The sequence below is a fragment of the Salvelinus sp. IW2-2015 genome, linkage group LG14 (assembly GCF_002910315.2).
Source record: "Salvelinus sp. IW2-2015 linkage group LG14, ASM291031v2, whole genome shotgun sequence".
Classification (NCBI taxonomy): domain Eukaryota; kingdom Metazoa; phylum Chordata; class Actinopteri; order Salmoniformes; family Salmonidae; genus Salvelinus; species Salvelinus sp. IW2-2015.
In genome coordinates, this window is record NC_036854.1 from 10,330,916 (window position 1) to 10,355,175 (window position 24,260).

Sequence of the window (24,260 nt, forward strand, 5' to 3'; positions counted from 1 at the left end):
AGAAACTCTAGAGGAAGCCCAGACTGTAGAACAGGCTTGTGTTCCTAAAATACCTGTCCCCAGATGGCTATTATTCTCCCCTATTTAGTCTGGCACGTCAAACATTGGTCCGGCTATCAGGTGCTGTACAGTGATAAGGTGACATGTTTGGTCTTGTCACAGACAACACTGCTTTGGTGGAAAACATGTTGTTGTTTCCCAGACTACTCACTTCCTTGTTCTCACTCTGGTCCGTAAAAGGTCATGTCTGTAAAACATTTTAGTAATTGCTTGTAGAGGGGAAAGGGGAGTAACCTGGGTAAACGGTTGCCCTTTTACTTAAATACATCACATGTATAGGAAGACAAGGGGAAGCCATTGGGGCTCAAGAGAGAGAAAGATTCCTTTGTAGGGGCTGTTGTTATTTCTTCCCAATTTGTCTCCCTGCCAAGTGTTATGTAACAGGTCATATTGACAATGATCACAAAGGATACTCATCTGAAACAGATAAAAGTCTCAAAAAATTTGAAATACTTTTGTCTCCTAGAAATTATTTWAAAGTAGTCACTCACTGACAATGTTACCATGGCAACATAGTTCTCAGAGACTGACTAACTATTTAGTTGGTGACAGTATTACCTCCACACCGGACTCATGACCGCAGTAAAATTCTATATGACAGTTGCGCCATGGTGATCCCCCCTTGCACTCTGGACATGCATTAGTAGTACCCAACTCGCTGGGGCGGCAGGTAGCCTGGTGGTTAGAGTGTTGGACTAGTAATCGAAAAGGTTGCAAAATCGAAACCCCTGAGCTGACAAGGTAAAAATATGTCGTTCTGAACAAGTTAACCCACTGTTCCTAGGCCGTCATTGAAAATAAGAATTGGTTCTTAACTGACTTGCCTGGTTAAATAAATACAATCATCTTGTCTCTCCAACCACTGTGACATCAATAAAAGCACAGTATGTGCTTTTAAAACTCACCACTGTAATTGATCAATTTGAAGAAAGAAGTTCAACAATAGGTTGGAAAACATGGTTGGAAAACATGGTTGTTGTGGATGTTGTTTCAAAGCCTAACACAACCAAATGGACAGCGCTTTCTAAGGTGATGATTAATTAAAAACACCCATATGCATATTAGAGRTTATGCGTAGTCCAAGCCCGACCCCAAAAAACGGAATTAAAATAATGATTGTGCCACTATACAATACATAACCTACCGCATAAAACACATGCCAGAAAAACATTTCAAAATATAAATATATACAGATTTAAGATGTATTTGGTACATAATTGGTCTAGCCTAAATTAAACAAGTGCAGATTTTAGTGAAGCATAGTAATAGGTCGTTTTTTATATTTTCATAATTAATAGGCGGACACATTACCTTTAGCTACAGAATATCTCACCACCGTAAATGTCCATCTCCTCCCCTCTCCTTCATTATTTTCTCCAGCTCGCAGAGAGAAAGCCTGTCAACAGTTTAATGAAATATGTTTCGTTGTGAAAACATGTTACTATCGATGTTCCCGAACAGATTTCACTTGGTTTCCCAAATGAAGCACTGGTTAGCTGCAGGAACTGGGCTGGAGAGCCCATGGCATACAGAGTTTGGGCGGAATATCCCCTGTCGCGCAGTGAAATGACCGGAGTAGCCTACTGATGAGTGAAAAACAGCGTGTGCAGCCTGAGGCAAGAAACAGAGCACACGCTTTTTTTCCTCAAATAATCAATAGACTATAGTCGCTTCATGCAGCCCATATATTTTTTGATTTATAAGGCATTCTACGGTTTGCATCATTCACAACTGACGTTGCCAAATAACTGTACATCTATCGTATAGGATGCTTCAAATTATCACTTTAAAAATATATATATATTTTACCTTCAATACTTATTTTCAATGACGGCTTAGGAACAGTGTCTTGTTCATGATCAGAACGACAGATTTTTACCTTGTCAGCTCGGGGATTCGATCTTGCAACCTTCGGTTACTAGTCCAACACTCTAACCACTAGGCTACCTGCCGAACCTACTGCTCAACATAGCTCCGGAATGGCAAAAATATCCTTTCTATTTTATTCAGCTGAGTTCAATTATATTCTTCTTACTATAAAATCATATAATATAAAATAATGGCACGGGATTTATAAGCATATCTTGTCTGATAAATTAACAAGTCTACAGCCGTTGGCATGGTGCATTGCCAGATAACATACAGTCGGCCAACTCATATTCTGTTCTTCTGAAATGCAAATACATCTACATGTCATAAAGTTTCTTTGGACCTGCCTAAAATAAGTAATGGACTTATTGTGATGGTGTATATTCAAATGATTTATTAGACTTTTTAAATGTAGATGTTCCAAAGGCGCACATCAGCGGCTTGTAAGCTTGGAGGCCTAGAGATGCTAAACGTGTTTAATTAACAATCAGTTACCGTGAGACCGGCAGCCTTTTGCATGACAATAACCGGCAAACAAAATGTAATGAATGCCACAGCCCCTCGCAGGACTTTACTAGTCTCTCTTTTATTTTTTGTTCGGCTACTGCTTTTGTCCACAGTTTCATCCCAGTTTCGTCAGTAGTATTTCACGATGTCAACCACCCATAGAGGAGCATTAATTCCACTGCTATTTGTCTTGTGTGTAGATTCATAGCCTTTCACTTGGTTAACTTGCCCCCTCATTCAGTGAGAATGGCTGAGGGGTGTTCCAGTCCCACATGTACTACAGAGATCCCCATGCCTCAGTCTCAATGGGATGGGATGGTGAAGAGGCTTTTGCACAAGAGCCACCAAGACATGACAATGTGTCCCCATGCAGTGAGGAACTGAATGCATTGCAGTTGAGATGAATATGCCAATAACACAGCTTGCTTCTGGATTACCTGTACACTGTTAATAGAATCCCAAGGATTACCAATGATCCGGGTGCCAATCCCAAAAGCATCCCCCAATATGATGCCATTATGAAATTCTAATCTAATCTGTTAAGTACTATAGTAGACAGGGGTATTCCAGTTCAGGGTTAGGGAGTTTTTACAGTATTGATTTAGGTTCAGTGGAAGTAAACACATCTCCCCTATTGATTGGCTGTTTTTGTTTCTACAGTAGCCTATAAAGGTAGTGTAACTTTGACATTTGGGCCTGCTCTTTGTTTATGTTGCAACAGTAATATCCAGTTCTATCTCAATTGACTAACTGCCACATGAATGTGTTTAGGCATATATTGTTGACTTCTTTTCAACTCAAAAGCTAATTTATTTCCATGCTGAGACTGGAGCTGTAATGGAATTTACTCCAGCTTTAGTAGAACACTATATGAATTTTGTATTTTTATTTAACTAGGCAAGTCAGTTAAGAACAAATTCTTATTTATAATGACAGCCTAACAGGGAACAGTGGGTTAACTGCCTTGTTCAGGGGTAGAACAACAGATTTTTACCTTGTCAGATCAGGGATTTGATCCAGCAACCTTTCGGTGACTGGCCAAGCCCCAACTAATCTGACACGAGAAGAGCACTCCTTCTACAGCTACCACATTGGGGCAGCAGGCAACTGCTCTAACCACTAGGCTACCTGCTGCCCCCTGCCATCATTAGGCGAGCTAAAGTTAGTTACCTGCCGCCCCAATGTGGTAGCTGTAGAAGGAGCAATCTAGTGCTCTTCTCGTGTCAGATTAGTTGGGGCTTGGCCAGGGCGGGGACCTTCCCTTCCACAGCTGTCCAGCAGATTGCCTGTGGGATTAAAGTTTGACAATTTCTCCCTTCTGTGTTGTTGTAGTCTGGATTTAGCCTATCTTTGGACTGAATGTAATTATCTTTCTCTGCATCTCCCTCCCCCTTTGTCTCTCTCGCTTTTTCTCACTCTCCTCCCTCGTTCTCTCTTTTCATTTCTATTTGTGTTTGTGTGGCTCTGTGGGTTAGACAACTTCAGACTGACAGCAGGTGCTGAGGACTTAGAGCTCTTACTGAGTGCCACAGGGATTCTACCCAGCCATGGCCAGGATTCCCCCCCAGCAGGCTCCTCCGAAGCCAGCCCCGAAGACAATGGAGAGGTCCTAAACCTGGCCGCTACGCCTGAAGCCCAGGACTCCACACGGACTCTACCACACCACAAGTACTCTGTTCCCAGTGATAACCACCGCACCCACCCGGCGGCCAAAAACCGGGTCATGGATGGCATGGAGGATGGAGCTGGTGTGGAAGTGGGCAGATGGGTGCAAAGCTCAGGGTACAGGCCCACGCGGAGGGGCTCCCCCAGACCCAGCACTCATACGCACTTTGACATCAATGAGCACCTGCCCTGGATGATCGTGCTGCTGCTGCTGTTGGTGCTGGTGGTGATTGTGGTGTGCAGCGTAAAGAGGAGCTCCAGAGTTCTGAAGAAGGGGCCAGTCCAGGACCCCAGCAGCATCATTGAGAAGGCAATCCAGAAGAAGACCTGCCCCCCGAGACAGACCAAGGAGAAGTGGATCTACTACTCCAACGGACAGGGTGAGTGGGCGCTTTATTTTGCCTCTCAAAGGTTTATAGAAGGAAATGCAACTTTGGTGATAAGTCTTTTTCTATGTATACTTTATAAAGACAGAAAATAATTTAACAGAAAAATATATATTTTTGGTACAAAGAGATATTTGCGAGACTTGCGAGACTCTCAGCCGAGAAGACTGACCATCTGTTGATCTGTTGTAGCACCAGTGGGGGAATCTAAATCCAATTCTTTCTGCGCCAGAGAACACTACACATAGCAGAACAGTATGGCAGTTACACAAGCAAGGGCATGGTCTGCAACAGACTGTAACTGCCACCTCTCTCTCCCCACACGTATCTCCTCTTTCTCTACCTTTCCCATCTTCTTTTGTCTCACTTTCTTTTTCTACTTCCCTCTTTACCCCCTCTCCTCACGCCTTACTCTCTTCCTCTTTTCATTCTCTCTCTGTCTCCCTGATGTGTCTGGTTGTGTGTAACCATGGGAGCCCGGGTGGCCGCATAGGGCTGATCGGTTAAAGTAGTGAAACCACAGTACTGCAGCAGGCAGCCAGGAGGAAGAGCGCCGGCTGCCACAGCCTGATGTCAGCCTCAGATATCCATCTGCTTGTAAGCGAGAGAGAGGGAGAGCTCCAACCCAGTGCAGTTCAGTTCAAACCAGATTTTTCCAGTTCTCTGTGGTTGGAGAGAAGCTCAACTTTATCATTGCATAGACACATGCCACCCTGGAGAGGGTGAAGGGAGGGCTGGAGAGGCCTCTGCTTTCAGAGATATGTCCCACTGGGCACACCACGTCATTTCACCGTGGTGTGTTGGGTAGTATTTGGTTGAGACAGTAATCAATGAGATTACAACCTATATTCCCCCACTCAAAAAGACAGCCAAAAGTGAGTTGAATTTCTAATGTATTATCATCTCTATGCTTTCAACCATCTAAAATTACAACCAAATTCCAATGGAAAAACAATGTCTGATTTGGGTTTAGTTGTCACCCAAATGTCTATCACTGTGCTTTCAACCATTTAAAAGCACGGCAAAGTTCAAATGGATACACAATGTCAGATATTTTGTTAATTTATAGAACAGATTCATCTATTATCACTGTGCTTCATAATAGCAGAACCAAATGGCKTGAACTGCAGTTGAGATCACATTAAAGTACACGGTGKAAGTGATCAATGTTGTTTGAGATTCTGCCCAGATTATTATAGCAATTGTGAAGATCTCCACAAACCTATGATGACCTATGTATGCTATCTTGAATATGCATGCTTTAAATGATTACAGAAAAATAAATGTATAGTAACAGTAACTTAAAAATGTGGCCATGGATGTGTTACTCATTTTAAGGTTGAATGTTAGTTTGTTAGATAGCCTTAAGTTTAGGCTATTTACTGTATTACAAAAGTAATATTGAATTGTGTTTGGTTGACAACGCAACCATCGAGAGCATCCTGACTGGTTGTATCACCGACTGATATGGCAACTGCACCACCCTTGACCAGAAGACCCTACCGAGGGGTGGTGCGGCCGGCTCAGCGCATCACTGGGGGTGAGCTCCCAGCCATCCAGGACGTACATGCCAGGCGATTTCTGAGAAAGGCTCGAAAAATTGCCAAAGACTCCAGCCACCCAAGACATGGACTGTTCTCCATGCTCCTGTCTGGCAGGCGGTACGTACAGGCGCGTCAAGTCTCAGACCAACAGACTCCAAAACAGCTTCTATCCCCTGGCCATAAGACTGTTAAAATGCTAACAACTACGCAACATGCATCAATTTCAACGACTTTACTGAGTTACAGTTTACAGTATATAAGGAAATCAGTCAATTGAAATAAATAAATTAGGCCCTAATCTATGGATTTCACATGACTGGGCAAGGACTCAGCCATGGGTGAGCCTGGGAGGGCATAGGCCCACCACTTGGGAGCGTTCAATCAGAATGAGTTTTTCCCCACAAAAGGGCTTTATTACAGACAGAAATACTCCTCAGCTCTCCCTCAGACGATCCCGCAGGTGAAGAAGCCGGATGTGGAGGTCCTGGGCTCGCMTGGTTACACATGGTCTGAGGCCGTTTGGACGTACTACCAAATTCTCTAAAACGACATTGGTGGTGGCTTATGGTAGAGAAATTAACATTAAATTATCTGGAAACAGCTCTGGTGCACATTCTTGCAGTCAGCCTGCCAATTGCACGCTCCCTCAAAACTTGAGACATCTGTGGCATTGTGTTGTGTGGCAAAACTGCACATTTTAGAGTGGCCTATTATTATCCCCATCACAAGGTGCACCTGTGTAATGATCATGCTGTTTAATCAGCTTCTTGATATGCCACACCTGTCAGGTGGGTGGATTATCTTGGCAAAGGAGAAATTCTAACTAACAGTGATGTAAACAAATTTGTGCACAAAATGTAATAGAAATAAGCTGGGATCTTTTATTTCAGCTCATGAAACATGGGACCAACACATGTTGCGTTCATATTTTTGTTCAGTATATTTATCCTTCTACTGTTCACTATTACTCCTGTTTATATATACAGTATATATATAAATATATATATATATATGTTACCATTAGTATACAATATTACCTCAAGTATTTATATATTTCTGATACTAGTCACTTTTCAGCCCTGTTTACATGTATAGTACCAGTCAGAAGTTTGGACACACCTACTCATTCCAGGGTTTTTCTTGCATATACACACACTCACACTAACACCCTCACACTAACACCCACACACTTAAGGCCAATCCAGACACTACGTAGACGGAGGGTACAGAGCGTAGCGCAATGTTGTTTTTCGTCACAAAAGGGGTGGCTCCCTTGTCATCCGACATACTGTAGTTTTTTTCGACCTGGAAATTGAGAATCGACAGATCATTTCGAAGACTGAGGGGCAGTATTGAGTGAGTTTCGTAACAGAAGTACTGTCCCTGTGTCTACATCACATCTTTTCCGGTATCCCTTCTGGTATAAACTCGGAAGAGATGGACGTGCTGCTATTTTGCCTCTACTACTTGCTATTCTACTTGCAAGCTTTCCTTTTTTGTGCTTTTATTTCAAGATTTGCTACATGCAATTATGTCTCTGTCCAGTTTTGAGGAGCGTCTGTGCGAGCTGGTGAGACAATACGAGAACCTCTACAACCCTTCCAAGCACGCAAAAGACAACAGCTGGAAGGAGATATCACAGAATGTTAACACCGATACTGATATCAAAGAAACATAGAAAAAGATTCGGGACCAGTATTTTTGCGATCTGAAAAGAGTGAAGGAGACGAGGAATGGGGRTGCTGCTGGTGTGTACTCCTCCAATTGTCCGTCAACTGGATTGGCTTCGTGTTTACGTGAAACATCATCAGACAGACACCAATATGCCATATACGGTATGGACTCTTGTTATGCAGCCGAGTCCTTTTGTACAGTGTGTGTGTTTGTGATCTTATGTTTAGGTGACCTAGTTAGAACATGTGGAATCAGCTATTTTCTGGATGGGAGAAATTGTGAGTGGGGCATATACAGTGACTAGTTCAAACATCAGAAAAACAGACACTGTGGTGTGTGTGTATGGGCTAATTAGATTGAGATGTTTACGAAATCAGTTCTTTAGAGTAAGCATTTTCACTCAAAGGAGCCCATGGAGATGTTTTAAGATTTGCTTGCAATGCAGTCTAATGTATTCGCCATATGCTTGTCGGTGTTTGATGGGGGTGGTGTTTTGGACAGCACAGAGACAGAGTTGAGCCCTGAGGGCCCATCTACAGGTGGTTCATCGCCCATTGGTTCATCATCTCCCCAATCAGGTTCATTACCTCCCGGCCCCTCTCCCCAACACCGTTCTCACCAACACCCAACACACCGTCCAGGCCCGCCCTGCAACTCCAAGGCGGCTGAGGATCCTTTGGACACTGACATTATGCAGCGAGTTAAAGAAACGCCAGCAGGAGTTACAGAAACAGCAGCAGTGTCCAGACACGGTCATGGTACCATGGACAGTGTCTATTCCTCCTGATCCATGTCTCCCATTTGTCAGGGACATGACAATGTACTTTCACAGGACCATCGATCAGTACTGTGTGTCCGCTGAGTCCACTCTCGAGTGAGACAGAGCCGTCCATCTTAACCCAAAAACTGGTGTTGTGTGCCTTTTTTCTTATTCACACGTTAGGGTGTTGGGTAATTTACTGGTGTTAACTTTGTGTTTTTTGTTTTTTTTCCCCTTTCATCACACTTTTCACCTGTGTATTACCATAGCAGGAACGTCTCCATTAAAAGACCACTACACATGACCATGTTCAACCTTGTTGTCACGATCGTTGTTGTAAGAATCGGACCAAAACGCAGTGTGGTTTGGGTTCATCATCTTTATTACGTGAACCGGCAAAAACAATAAAGAACAAAACGAACGTGAAGATATGCAGTGCTCAAGGCAACTATACACAAACAAGATCCCACAACAAACCCAGTGGGAAAAGGCTGCCTAAATATGATCCCCAATCAGAGACAACGATAAACAGCTGCCTCTGATTGGGAACCATACCAGGCCAACATAGAAAACAAAAACACGTAGATAGGAACACCCCCCCTAGTCACACCCCGACCTAACCAAAATAGAGAATAGAAAAGGCTCTCTATGGTCAGGGTGTGACACTTGTGTTATGTTGATTAGGGAAATGTCTCGAGGGTCTAGCCTTATTGTCTACAGATGGACAGCCATTCTCACCCATGTACCATAGTAGGAAGGTCTCCATTGAAAGGCCTCAACACAAGGTTGTACATGATCATGTGTAATGCTGATTAGGTAAATTACTCGAGGGTCTAGCCTTATTGTCTACAGATGGACAGCCACTAATTTGAAGGCCACTACACATAATACAACGTTAGGTAAATGTCTTGAGGGTCTAGCCTCCAAAGAATATATGACAAACTAAAACCACACAAGGATGAAGTGACTGTCATTATGGTAGTCTTTATTTTGATTTGTAAAGTGTGAATAAGAAAAACAGCTAAATCTAACAGCAAAACCAAGTGTGTAGCTCACAATATGACATAAAAACAGTCATCAACCAGAGGAAGAGAACATATGTGCCACATGTGTTCCAAACCACACTCGTGATAGCAGCATGCTGGAAAGACACTTGACCAGCTGGTGTGAGGAAGTAGTCCCTGAGGTTGTTGCGCACGTCTCTATAGCAACTCTGTCTTCCAACATGTATCTTGGGTCCAGGAAGCTGGTGTCCCCTTGTACCACCTGTCTCCACTCTCCTGGATGCAGGTCCCCAGTGGGTGTGGAGTAGTCAACAAACGTGGAGTGGATGTACTGTGTTGATGACTCTGTGTTGTAAGCGTCAAAGGTGTAAAGGTAGTTGTGGAGAGCCACGCAGGCCTTGGTCTCAGCTTTCTCTGGGGCAACCTCAAGGGCTCGTCCCATGATCCTTCATCTTGCAGCAAGGATCCCAAAGCGGTTCTCTGAAATTCTTCTGGCTCTTAAGTGGCGGTAGTTGTAGATTTATTTTGGTATCATCAAGGCCAGAATAAACCTTTCAATTACAGAAGCGTTCCCATTAGTATTGAACAGGAACATGAAGGCTATCAAATGTGTGCCGTGACATCTGTGTAACCTATGCTTTGGACCTAGGCCCCCATCCGCTTACTGGAATGCCAGATTACCTTTACGTGAGGCATATCATTTCAATGTCTATATTGGTATCATTTTCACATGTTAGGTTACGGCCTTATTCTAAAATTGATTAAATAGTTTTTTTTTGTCTCATCAATCACACACAATACCCCATAATGACAAAGCAAAAACAGCCTTTTAGAAATTTTTGCAAATTTATAAGAAAACCCCCCAAATAGGGCTATCTTCTGTATATCACCCCTACCTTGTCACAACACAACTGATTAGCTCAAACGCATTAAGAAGGAAAGACGTTGCACAAATGAACTTTTAACAAGGCACACCTGTTAATTGAAATGCATTCCAGGTGACTGTGTGAGTGTGCAAAGCTGCCATCAAGGCAAAGGGTGGCAACTTTGAAGAATATAAAATGTCAAATATATTTAGATTTGTTTAACTGTTTTGGTTACTACATGATTCCATATGTGTTATTTCATAGTGTTGACGTCCTCACTATTATTCTACAATGTAGAAAATAGTAAAAATAAAGAAAAACCGTTGAATTAGTAGGTGTGTCCAAACTTTTTATTGGTACTGTATGTGTAACTGAGAGATGCATGCTAATGTTTTTAAATGTATGTCAATTGTAATATTTTGTCTGTAATGTATTTTTCGCTACGTGTCGGACCCCAGTAAGACTAGCTGTCGCCATTGGCGTCGGCTAAAGGGGATCCTAGTAAATTAAATCAAATAGATCAACATGTGGCTTTATTAATTCCAGCTTGTCTAGAAATTAATAATTGATATGTTAAATGCACTTTAAATACGTTTTTATTTGCTCTAGTTCTATTCTTTAACTTAGATTTTTAGTAGAGATGAAGACGTGAATTGTAACGGCTGTCGTCTTCCTCGTCTGAGGAGGATAAGTTAGAAGGATCGGAGGATCAATGCGCAGCGTGGTAATTGTTCATCTTACTTTAATAAAGGTGAACACTCAAAATACAAAACAACAAAAGTGACAACCGAAACAGTTCTATCTGGTGCAGACACACAAAGACTGAAAACAACCACCCATAAAACCCAACACAAAACAGGCTACCGAAATATGGTTCCCAATCAGGGACAACGATTGACAGCTGCCTCTGATTGAGAACCATATCAGGCCAAACACAGAAATAGCAAAACATAGAAATACAAACATAGACTGCCCACCCCAACTCACGCCCTGACCATGCTAAATAAAGACAAAACAAAGGAAATAAAGGTCAGAACGTGACATGAATCCAACATATCAATTATTAATTTCTAGACAAACTGGAATTAAAGGCAGACTAAGTCAGTGGTACAGATGGAACTATCCAAGTCAAAGATGGGTAGGGTGTCTGGGGGGTGTCGTGTGTCAGGGCTCTCACTGTGTGAAGTGAAGAGATTAGCACATTGTACCTGTCCGCTCACACCACGTGAGAATGTTCCAAGAATGTTAGTGTATAGTAGGGATGTGGACATTACGAAGATAGAAATGGACAACTGAAACTTGATCAGTAGTCTAACCGTGATTAATATTCAGCCTGACTACATACAATTGTCTATTCAACTTCCCTTTTGTGTTACTCACGAAAGGCATTTTGAAAGCATTAGAGAGAGCAATCTGTTAACAATTGAGTCCTCAAGGAAAGTCCTCAAGGAAAGTCCATGATAAACTGCTTTGGTATTTACATGGATTCAGGCTGCTATGTTAGGATTTTCAGCATTTAAAATGTTTTGTCCATTTTTCACACACACACAAGTGGCAATCAAGAAATTAAGTGCACTGACATTTTTCACATATTTTTCTTTACTGTTGTCTTAAAATAGTAGTAGTAGTAGTAGTAAGATTTTTATAAACAATGTCCAGATATACAAATAATCTGCATTTTTACTGCGTTGTTTGTCTACATTCAGTTCCAAAAAAGAGAATTTAATTGTATTTTAAACTTCAAACAACAAGTTAATTTACAGCATGTTTTTTAAAAAGGATTATAGAATGTTTATCAACTGGATGCCAAGTTTTACATTCAGACCATGTGTGTGTTTGTGTGTGTGATTACACAGCTGTTTACTCTTTTGAACAAAACAGTTTGTTAATTTGTCCAAGGTGTATAATTGGCTACCCTGAAGGCTGTAATGTCTATTTACTAGAGTAGTTAAAACACTCCTAATAAAAAGTGGAATGGGAAACATAAAGAAGGCGAGATTATACAAATAGCGAATTCTTTCATACGAGTCCAGAAAGTGATGTGAAGGGCGAGCAGGGTATACATAGTGCAGATGAAATGAATCCCCCGTGTGAGCCTGCTGTTTACGACACCCGGGGGGGCGGGGGGGGGGGGGGGGCGTACATAGGAGGCCGTGTGCTGCTCAGCTCCAGGGTGGGCCAGGCCACAGGGACAGGTAGGGAAGCAGGGATAGGACCTGGACTGTGGCTGTGAGTCAGTTGGCCTGCTGTGAATTTTGTATTATTATAATTTTCATGCAGACGGATTGGATATTGATACTTTACGTTCATTTTGTTTAGTGTTTTTGAATGACGGCAACATTTTCTACAAAATGATAAAAACTGAGCAAGACTTCACAACCCTGGGGAGTCAAAGAGATTGAAACAATGAAAGTGACTGAGCAGCAAGCTGGTCTTATGCGACCAATTTGTCTCTTCCATGAGGATGACTTGGGCTCCCGAGTGGCGCAGTGGTCTAAGGCACTGCATCTCAGTGCTAGAGGTGTCACTACAGACCCTGGTTTGATTCCAGGCTGTATCACAACCAGCTGTGATTGGGAGTCCCATAGGGCGGTGCACAATTGGCCCAGCATCGTCTGGGTTTGGCCGGGGTAGGCCGTCATTGTAAATAAGAATTTGTTCTTAACTGACTTGCCTACTTAAATAAAGGGTAAATAAAAATGACAAGCTTACTTTGTCACCAGCAGGAATCCCCAGAGAGGCTCAGAGCAGATGGACTGGAGGGGAAAGACTGCATGGCTGCTATTGTAGCCTCTTTGTCATGCAGCCCTCTCAACTCAGACCTGCTGTGGCTGGTTTGCTGTCTCAATGGAGTTTTCCAATGAAAATTTTACAGCGCCCCCACTTCCCATTAGGGTCTGTGGTACTGTATAAGAGATGAACCACATTCCACATTGTCTCACCACCTCTCAGAGGCTCTACTTGTAATAGATGGAGACTACATGACAGTATGTTTGTGTTGTGTTGACTCTGAGTAACCTGTTGAAAAGCCTTGCAGTAGCCACATTTCTCTGCTCTGCAGGCAACGCTACATTGCTGTGAACAAACTGTTTTAATTTTAAATTTGTTTTATTTAACTAGGCAAGCCATTTAAGAACAAATTCTTATTTACAATGACGGCCTACCGGGGAACGGTGGGTTATAACTGTGACACAACTTGTCGCCTCATCTCAATGCACCATCATCAATGTGAAAACTCAACCTATGTTTTACATCTAACTAACAGATGAAATTTGGAGTCTTTACTACTTTTGAGCGTTTTAAACCCTCCTCCGTCCCGTTACTATTTACTGATTGGCAGCCATTTTCGGTCAGCTATCCTGTAATTTGTTTATATTCAATCTGCCACCACTGTAATCATGCCAGGGGGTTGGGGTTAAGGAAACTGACTATTGTACACATTCGCTAGCATACTGAATTATACATGTAGGTCATCTATTATATCCAACTAAAACAGAGATTGTATTTCCCCCTAGCCTAGCTCTGTCACTTTGTTTTAATTCTCTCTAAAGAAGGTGACAGTAGGCAGGCTCAATAGGAACTGTCACAAAAGGCTTCAGGTGTCGGTCTCATCGTTCAACACAAAGTCGCTTCGTGGCACGACTCTGACCTCAGGGCAGGACAACGATAGTGTAGCCTTGGACTCGACCAGGTCACAAGCCAACCACTGCAGGTTTACTGCGAGTCAATCTCCCAGCTACAATCTCTCCAAACCGACCCTGTATTATGCACTTTGGATGTTTGGGCTTTGATAGTAGATATTAAATCAGGGATCACTGTGATCGTTATCAAAATTGAATTATTAATGATGTTTCTGTCACGTTCTGACCATAGTTCTTGTGTGTTTTGCTTGTTTTAGTGTTGGTCAGGACGTGAGCTGGGTGGGCATTCTATGTTGTGTGTCTAGTTTGTCTGTTTCTATGTTTGGCCTAATATGGTTCTCAATCAGAGGCAGGTGTTTTGTGTTGTCTCTGATTGGGAATCATATATAGGTGGCTTGTTTTGTGTTTGGGTTTGTGGGTGGTTGTTTCCTGTCTTTGTGTTTTCTCTGCACCAGATAGGGCTGTATCGGTTAGCCACATTTGTTATTTTGTATTCGTTGTGTTCACTGTTTATCGTTATATTAAACATGTTAAGCACTGGCTACGCTGCGTGTTGGTCCGATCCCTGTTACACCCTCTCTTCTCGTGAAGAGGAGGAAGGCTGCCGTTACAGTTTCTCTACACATTATAGTTCAGTCTGCATAATGTGGCTTCTTGTAGTCTGTGGAGTGAGGTTTGGGTCAATTCCATTTCACTTTCCGTCAATTCAATTAATGAATTGGAATGAATGTTACATTTTGTTAGTAAATTGGAAATCCCCCCATGTTTTAATGAAGGTTTTGTTTCAATTTTAATTTATTCAAGTTGAATTATGACGCACATACTTATCTTTCAATTGAATATGGCTATGCCTGCTGTAACGATAGTCTATGTCGTCCTCCTCATCGGACGAGGAGAGGCGAGAAGGATCGGACCAATATGCAGAGTGGTTAGTTTCCATGGTAATTTAATAACACGAAAACAATATGCGATACAAAATAACAAAATGAAACTACCGTTACAGTCCCGTGTGGCGAAACACTAACAAGGAACAAACACCCACAAAACACACGTGAAACCCCGGCTGCCTAAGTATGATTCTCAATCAGGGACAACGATTGACAGCTGCCTCTGATTGAGAATCATACCAGGCCGAACACACAAAACCCCAACATAGAAAACAACACATAGACAACCCACCCAACTCACGCCCTGACCATACTAAATACATACAAAACAAGGGAAAACAGGTCAGGAACGTGACACCTGCAGGGATGGCCCAGTTTCACAGACACACAGACATGGGGTTTTTCTGCACCTGTTTGCGAACATGTTCTGTTTTGACTGAGTAAAGTTTTAACACCTGGGGATGTTTGTGTCTGCCTGGCAGTCTGAATATATATTAGTTAGGCTATTCACGTCTGGGACATTTCCTGTTATAACAAATGCTCCCCCCGACATATTTCTGCCACTTGGCTTGTATTTACAAGTCAACATGTTCTGCTGCGTCCCTCAGAAGTGTGACTGGAGCCAGCCAGGCAGGGTGTGGTGTAGGATATCCTTCAGATAAGGTCCTACAGCTTCAGAAAGGCTATGGTTGGGTGAGGAGGAGAACCCCATGTCCTCTTTTTCCTCTTGTGTCGTTTCACAATAAACAAATTGAGGCCGCTTAGTACTATTTTTACATTAAAACCAACGAGTATGCATTTTCTCAAACCTATCATAACACATTCATCAGTAGACCATGACGTAAGGACTAAAGAGAGGTATTTCTAGCATGAAAGACCAAAGGGGACCGTAAGATGGATTTATGCATTGTTTGTTATCCAGATGCCATTAACAGCAGGGAGTTATAGCATGCCATGCTATTGCGCGGACCTTAAGCAAGTATGCATATGTCAAGGCATGAGATGATCCAATGTCTTACAGTTTGCACATTTTCCATTTACAGTTTCACAACAATATTGCCCTATCAAAACCCACAATTATCTATGAGTAGGTCCAGTAGTTTTCCAGACCATCAGGGAAAAAAACAGGCCCTGTTCCCTAATTATAAGCTACAGGGCACTGGGTTTATTTCCCAGTCAGTTAACATGGTCAGGAGAAACTCTGGGCTCTATCTCTGAGCTTAGGCAGTGTCTTATACCTTGGTAGTGGCCCTGGCTGAAAAGGACAACCAACCTGCTGAGTCTGCAGCTGAGCCTAACCATGTTCCATACTGGCACTAAGGACCTTTGTTTCAGCACCAGCTACTCTCACACATGCCTATTGTGATTATCAGAGAGAGATTCTGAAAGAGCATTCTCAACATCATTTCAATGGAGTGTCTATCTTAGATCAGCAGTGTAGTACCACTACTTCTACTATTACTACTACTTCTACTACTTCTAATACTACTACTACTTCTACTACTACTACTTCAACTACATAGGCAGTGTTACTTTAAAGCACAAAAAGCCGGACAGGAGGACAGGCAGGCAGTTCTTCAAGGGGCTTTGAACCCATCAGGAGGTTGTCTTCATATACTGAAAGTAACACTTCCTCCATCTGGTTGAGACCAGTTCAGCTTTATGAGTCACGCTGAGTCTGTCTGGACAGGGTGTGCAGAGGGAACAGATGGGCTGCCAGTTCTGAGGTGCGGAGAGGTGGAGGGTAGTGGAGAACTTCAGATGCATCTGCTGAGGTAAAGCTTGGTGAGAGATCACTTTCAGAGAGTGTATTCCTGGATCCACTAGTTTATGACGGTGCATCGCTCATAAGCAGCAACCAGACGTGCAGGCCGGCTAAAACTGTTCTGATTACCCCCTAACTGAGACCTTAGGCTTAGGGTAACTGAGAGGTCATAATCCTTATGTAACACACACATACAAACTCACTCTCTACATCTCTACAACACAAATGTTAGATTCACTGTGTTCACTTAATAGCATTTTAGAAGAAAGGAACAATGGCTCAGTGTGGTTCAAGAGGACCCATTTGTTGTTGTTSCACTAGTCATAGTGTTGACTATTGCTTTTAACTGATACAACCTTACAATTAAGGAAAAATCAAGTAATATAATTGTATGCTCTTTTAATTTGATTTCTAAGTACTTAATGGGCATAATTACTATAAATGAAGGAAGGGCTGAAAAGTCTGAAGGGGTAAATGATCATATCATGTCTCATGATCAACAGAGTCCATGTGAATTAGTGATTGACTTATTAGTCAAGAGTGACATCCATTGTTAATCAATGGCTCCAGTCTATTTCAGACATGGCATAAAATGTACCTGTTCTCTCCTCTCTTTACCCAGGTGTGGACATCCTGAAGTTGGTGGCAGCTCAGATTGGCAGCCACTGGATTGACATGTACCAATCCCTGGCCAATGCCACGGAGCGTGAAGTGGCAGCATTCTCCAACGGCTACCAGTCAGATCACGAGCGTGCATACGCTGCCCTGCAGCACTGGACCATCCGCGATGGGGACGCCAACCTAGCCAAGCTCATCAACGCCCTGCACCGCCACCGCCGCATTGACGTGGTGGAGAAGATACGGGGCATCATGGAAGACAATCCTCAGGTAAGCCCTACTGGCAAAGAGAATCTGTTCTGTCCTCCAGTGAACTCTCCCATCTTGAATCACAGGTGGGCTATTTGGGCTAAATGGCACTCCTCACTAATGAGRCTTCAGGTTCTCATTTTATCTCACCAAATCTCTAGAGTACAAAGTCACTCACAAAGTCACTCAACGTGAACGCAAACATAGAAATCACATATGGGATCACAACGTTAATTTAAACAAGTCACAWGAGTGGTGACCAGCCCTCCTGCCTTAAGGGAAGGGCCCTCGTGACTGTCCTGGCTTGGCGCTACTGTACAGTACAGAGGTCAACGTAGAGAGACTGGCCAGTTGCGAAAGTGGATCATTCATCACGCTCCACTTTTCTCCTAACTTCCTCCCATCTCTCAGATACATATCATATTATCCCCATGTCCAGTGACCTTCTCTGCTCAAGGTTAGATTCTTACAGTTAAGGGCTTGTTATGGTCGTCTTATGAGAGATATTGAGACCCGGAGATATATCTTACAGGCTGCCTATTGTAATTCTGCTTGTCGTCACTACTTAATAATCCTTGGATGATGATAATATCTAGTGTGGTTTGTCTCAATCAATGGTGGAGGAGATTGCAGGTAATAAATCATTTGGTGAGGGAGGGAACAGGGAAGCAGAAGCACAGTATGAGTAGGGAACATAGTGTGCTGGAGGCTGCTCTCTCCCCTTCCTCCCTCCCTTGTTTTTCCTCAGTACACTCTTGGCCATTTCTACAGATTTTCTCCTCATTCCATTGAATCAGCACTGGGTCATGTGTTATAAATAACTTAAGAGTAAACCACCAGGAAATGGTAATTCATGAGGGATACTCTGTAAGGAGGGATGACCATTCATCATGCAGTGTGCTTCTTATTGGTACCAGACAGAAATGCTGCAGACAGACAGTATTGTAGGTGTACACATATGGTATTCTTCCTTAGAGGTATAATATACAACCATGTGGTTCCACTGATGTAAGACTTCCCCATCCGTGTGATTCATAAATGAGGTGTCTGTGTGTGGTGATTCCACCAGAGTGGGCTGGCTGCCTTATGTATGGGAGGGATGGAGCGAAGMAGGGAGGGAGGAAAGGAGAGAGGGAGGGGATACTGTTTCCTGCTGCCACCCCAGTTTTGTTAATTCATTAAGACACATCTTGGAGCTATCCTCCATGACTGGGTTGTTTTTAAACAAACCGCAGGTGGTGAGCCCCAAACATTGCTGATCTGCCTCCCCAGCTGATATTCTCTCATTCCAATAGTGTGATTTCATCATAGCTGTAAGACAAGGAGCCTGAAGCAGAAAGGACAGAGGCTGATCCAAGTTGTTTGTGCGTGTGTGTGTCAGCATGTACTGTATGTGTCAGCGTGTGTTGGTATGCATGTGGAGCATGTCCTCCTGTTTAATCTTGCAGATGACCATAGCTGCAGTGTGAGCTGAGCTTTGTCTCTCCTCCTGCCCTCGGTCTCAGCTGGTTAGGGCTGACTGATGGAGTCACTGTACTGTCAGTGTTAAATGAGGCCTAGCCATAGACCAATGATGCTGAAGGGCCTTGGCACACTGTAGTAGTTTACCCTAGGACACAGAGATATATCCTTTTACTGATAATGTCACCGCAAAAACAGTTTTGCCCCAGCTAATGGTCAAAATAAAGTGTTTTTACTTCTCACTGTCTGTTTCTTTGCAGCTGCAAAAGTCTAGGGCACGTGTTATGATGCTTCAGTCAGCAAGGAACCTGACCAACATGACGTTATGTCAGACAAAAAACCCTCCCCATAAAGTGAAATGAGTGTAGTTGGAGCCCCAATCTGCTCAGCATGTAAGGTATTTCTGGGGCACCCTCCCTCTCTCCTCTGTGCCCCAGACAGACATGTTTTAGCCTGCTCAAAAAAAGCACTCAGTCATCTGAATGATGCATTTAGAGGAAGAGATTAAACATCACAACACATTGGCTCTCTGTGGCACGCAAGACCTCAGGTCAACTCCTCGGAAACAAACTGCTTTAACAGAATGAAGATTCTCTCTTAGTGCTTCAGTGGTTGTTGTGTTAATCCCCGCTTGGGAAAAAGTATTGTCCTAAAGGTCCTAGCCAGCTGCCTCTGTCTGTTTTCTTCTTCTTTCCCTCTGGTCCTTCCTCTACTCCCAGTAGGGGCTTTTCCATCCACACCAAGGCCACTTCTCATAATAAGAGTTCTAGCCTCCCCTTCAGGCACAATGCTACACACGGAATCCAATTTCAGACATTATTAAGTGTTTACTACTCCCATTAAAGGTCCTTTCATTCGTTCAGAGGCCCAGGTGCATTCTCCAGTCTGCACAGGAAGATGGTGCCGACAGACATGGTTGCCCTATTTCTAGCTCCTAGCCAACTTTGCAGTATTTAAAAAATATGATTTCTTATATTATTTGCTCAGAACATTTCTTGCATTATTACCTACAGCAGAAAATAACTTTTGGATATTAGATTGGAGATCAACCAGCAATTTGACCAGAAATTCTATTTCCCAGAATTGAATCCTTTGTTTGAACTCCCCAAGACAGTTCCCTTCTTCCCAGGGGCAGCTCCAAGACTCCGCTGCTGGAGAACAGGAATAAGGAGTGGGCTCCTAGTCAGACTCTGGAGGCATGCATACCATCCACCACTTCCGTGTATGTTACTCGCTAACGTTAAGTCCCTGGACAATAAAGTAGATGAGCTCAGAGCAAGGATCTCCTTACAGCGAGACATTAGGGGCTGAAARGTACTCTATTTTATGGAATCATGTCTCTCTCCGGATATACTGTCCCCTACCATTCAGCCAGCAGGGTTCTCTGTCCATTGCGCGGACAGGAAGAAATAACTCTCCAGGAAATAGAAAGGTAGAGGTGTATGTTTCATGACTAACTACTTGTGGTGTGATTGTGGTAATGTACAGGAACTCAAGTCCTTTTGTTCTCCCGATCTGAAATACCTCACCATCAAATGCTGACCGCATTACCTCCCAAGAGAGTTTTCTGGCTCTCAAGGAACTACACTCAACTTTATGCAAACTGGACACCACATATTCTGAGGCTGCAATTATTGTAGCTGGGGACTTTAATAAAGGAAATCTGAGGAAAACGCGACCGAACTTCTATCAACACATATTCAGTGCTACTCGCTCATCGAGCATTCTTGACCATTGCTACTCCTCCTTCCATGACAGCTACAAGGCTCTCCCCCGCCCTCCCTTCGGCAAATCAGATCATGCYTCAATTTTGCTCCTCTATGCTTCAAGTTTATTTTGATCACGTAGACTGGGAAATGTCCCGGGTTGCCTCAGAGAATAGTATCGACGTATAAACTGAGTTGGGGACTGAGTTCATCAGGAAGTGCYTAGAGGATGTTATCCAAACAAAAAAACGTGGATGGATGGCAGCATTCGTGCAAAACTGAAAGCACAAACCACCGCATTTAACCTCTGCAAGGTGACTGAGAACATGGACGTGTACAAACAGACCAGCTATGCCCTCCGTAAGGCAATCAAAGAGGCAAAACAACTGTGTAGGGACAAAGTGGAGACACAGTTTAACGGCTCAGACACAAGATGTTCAGTATGTGGCAGGGACTCCAGACATGGATTATAAAGGGAAAGCCAGCCTTGTCGCGGACACCAACGCCTCGCTCCCGGACAAGCTAAACACCTACTTTACCCATTAACCCTCACAATGCTGCCGGCCCAGATGACATCTCTAGCCGCATCCTCAGAGCATGTGCAGACTAGCTGGCTGGAGATTTTACGAACATATTCAATCTCTCCCTATCCCAGTCTGTTGTCCCCACTTGCTTCAAGATATCCACCATTGTTCCTGTACCCAAGAAAGCGAAGGTAACTGAAGTAAATGACTATCGCTCACTTCGGTCATCATGAAGTGCTTTGAGAGGCTAGTTAAGAATCATATCACCTCCACCTTACCCGACACCCTAGACCCACTACAATTTGCATAACACCCCAACAGATCCACAGATGACGCAATCACCATTGCATTACACACTGCTCTATCCCATCTGGACAAGAGGAATACATTTGTAAGAATGCTGTTAATTAACTACAGCTCAGCCTTTAACACCCTCATCAATAAGCTCGGGGCCCTGACTCTGAACCCTGGACTTCCTGACGGGCCGATCCCAGGTGTTGAGGTAACAATACCTCTACCACGCTGATCCTCAACACGGGGCCCCACAAGGGTGCGTGCTCAGCCCCGTCCTATACTCTCTGTTCAGCCATGACTGCGTGGCCATGCATGTCTCCAACTCAATCATCAAGTTTGCTCATGACACAACAGTGGTACGCATGATTACGCCTGTTTCACCGCCTGGTATGGCAATTGCACCGTCCGCAACCGCAGGGCTCTCCGGAGTGTGGTGCTGTCAGCCCAACTCATGACTGGGGGTGCACTGCCTGCCCTCCAGGACATCTACAGCACCCAGTGTCACAGGAAGGTCAAGAAGATCATTAAGGGCCTCAGCCACCCGAGCCACAGCCTGTTCACAGCACTACCATGTAGAAGGTGGAGACAGTAAAGGTGCATCAAAACTGGGACCGAGAGACTGAAAAACAGCTGCTATCTCCAGGCCTTCAGGCTGTTAAATAGTCACCACTAGCCGGGCCTCCGCCCTGTACCCTGCCCTGAACCTTAGTCATTGTTACTAGCCGGCTACCACCCTGTACTCTACTGTGCAACCTTAGAGACTGGTGCCCTATGTACATAGAGTCATTGAACACTGGTCACTTTAATAATGTTTACATACTGTTTTACCCATACATACTGTTTTTTGATAGTTCATACTAGAGCGATACACAAATATAACACTCCAATCGTGAATCAGTGATTATTTTCTGGGGAAACACCACTTGTCTCCTTGGAAGTGAGATCCCCAGAAAAGCAGTTAATGATTTAAAGGCCCAATCTTAGTGTGTTTGTGTCCCCCCTCTATCCCACCCCCAACCCCTCCCCAGAGCGTGGTTTTTCATAATGCATATGTACTGTAGCTAGGTTTCCATCCAATTGGCGACTGATGTTCATGTGAATATTCTAAAATCTGCATAAAAACATAATGCGCATTTTTCAACCAGAGATGTGTTTCTATCAAATTGCCTTGTTTCGCATAAAAGGCTGTGTGTGTGGTGACGTAGTGCACATAAAAACAACTTTTGCCGTTAAATTCCCATGAACCAAATAAAAAATACAAGTTAAATGGGTTTCCATCGCTTTTTCAACTGGTTTTGTCAGTAAAAATGCTGCGCTATATAGCGAATGTGCCCACTCTGGTCTCGGCACATGCTTTCTAGCCAACAGCTGGCAGATACAGTGCGCGTATAGCCTACATGATGAGATTATTATGGACAAAAGAGTGATCATTTTTATTTGTCAAACTGCAGGCAAGCATCTATCTTCATGTCACCAGAATAAGCCCCTGGATATTTATTGGAAAGGAGCATCAAGCTCATCACCGTGTACTTTCAGGTAGGCCCTTCATCACATCTGTTGGGGAAGATGTTTAGTATCAGCTGGAAAATCAGTGGTTGCAGCGTCACAAGTAAAGGCTCTCTTGACCCACAATGTCTTTTGATATTGCAGTTTTTCCATAGCCTGCTGTATTTTCCTGCTGAACAGGGTTTATGACTAAACATGCAACACATCTCTCCTAAGCGCCAAAATTTGTAGCTACTCACATTAATTAATCACAGCTACTCTGTAGATTCAGCAAAATATCAGTGTTATTTGTGATCGAATTAAAATGTGGATGTTCTCTGTGTCTCTGATGCCTCAGCATACACAGGGCCAGACCCCCTAGCGTGTCTATTGTGTGTTTGAGTGTGTGCGTGATTGTGTGATGCGTGACAATGTCCCTACCCTGGGGTCTGCTGTGTGTGTGTTGACAGGCTKTGTCAGTGACTCAGCCAGATCACTGTCTCTCCTCTAATGACTCAGTCACTGGCTACTGACAACTCAGAGAAGCATCTGGAACGGTGACACCATTTCCCCCTGTTTTCTCCTAATTCTCCACGATGAGTCGATCTGAGTTCAAGTATTTTTAGTCTCCAGGGGATTCTCTGGAGGGTTAGTTGGTCGGTTTTGTAACAGCTGTTTGTAACATAATTTGGCCAGGGCGGCGTAGTGCTCCAGTCATCGTAGACGTGTCATTGCCTGCCCATCTGACCTAGTGCACAGAGGAACTTGTTATCAAATAGGGGAGATAGCAGGGGCTGCATATGGATCATATACACACGCAGAAGTAAGTGAGGTCTGTCTGATGCCACATCAAGCTGTTTTATATCGGATTTTATGTTCGCATCAGAAGTTTTCCATTGCACTCCCATCACCTGCATGAAATTCCATTGTGTTTCTGTGAAGCCATATTGAACTGTTCTATTGGATTTTCAGCACCCTGAAAGTTTTCCATTGCATTTCCATCGCCTGTATGAAATGCCCTTTACCATTTCCTTCGTGCCTCACTCACAGCAGAGCCTTTTTTTCTACAGTTCCGAAGTCAAAATGTAAGTCTCTCAAGAGCTCATCCAGTCTATACACCACCAGTTCACTACATTACCATACCGAAGAAGACTGTTATTTATGTCTTGTCTGAGCCCTAGGGCAAGCACAGTGGTGTACTATACCTGGTAGTGTGTGACTGGGCCCATGTGGTCTGTGGGCAGTACATTCCTGCTCTGTCCAAGTCCACAGAATCCCTTTCATGTCTGGCCGGT

The 24,260-nt window shown here is 43.5% G+C and overlaps 1 protein-coding gene across 1 annotated transcript in view; it reads left to right on the forward strand.

The window, feature by feature from the left end:
- Positions 1-24,260, forward strand: part of LOC111972902 (tumor necrosis factor receptor superfamily member 21-like) — a 38,302-nt gene that overhangs the window by 10,074 nt on the left and 3,968 nt on the right. Inside the window, exons 3-4 of the mRNA XM_024000014.2 lie at positions 3,912-4,481; positions 17,251-17,516. Coding sequence (XP_023855782.1) covers positions 3,912-4,481; positions 17,251-17,516 — 836 coding nt within the window. The remainder of the gene's footprint in view (positions 1-3,911; positions 4,482-17,250; positions 17,517-24,260) is intronic.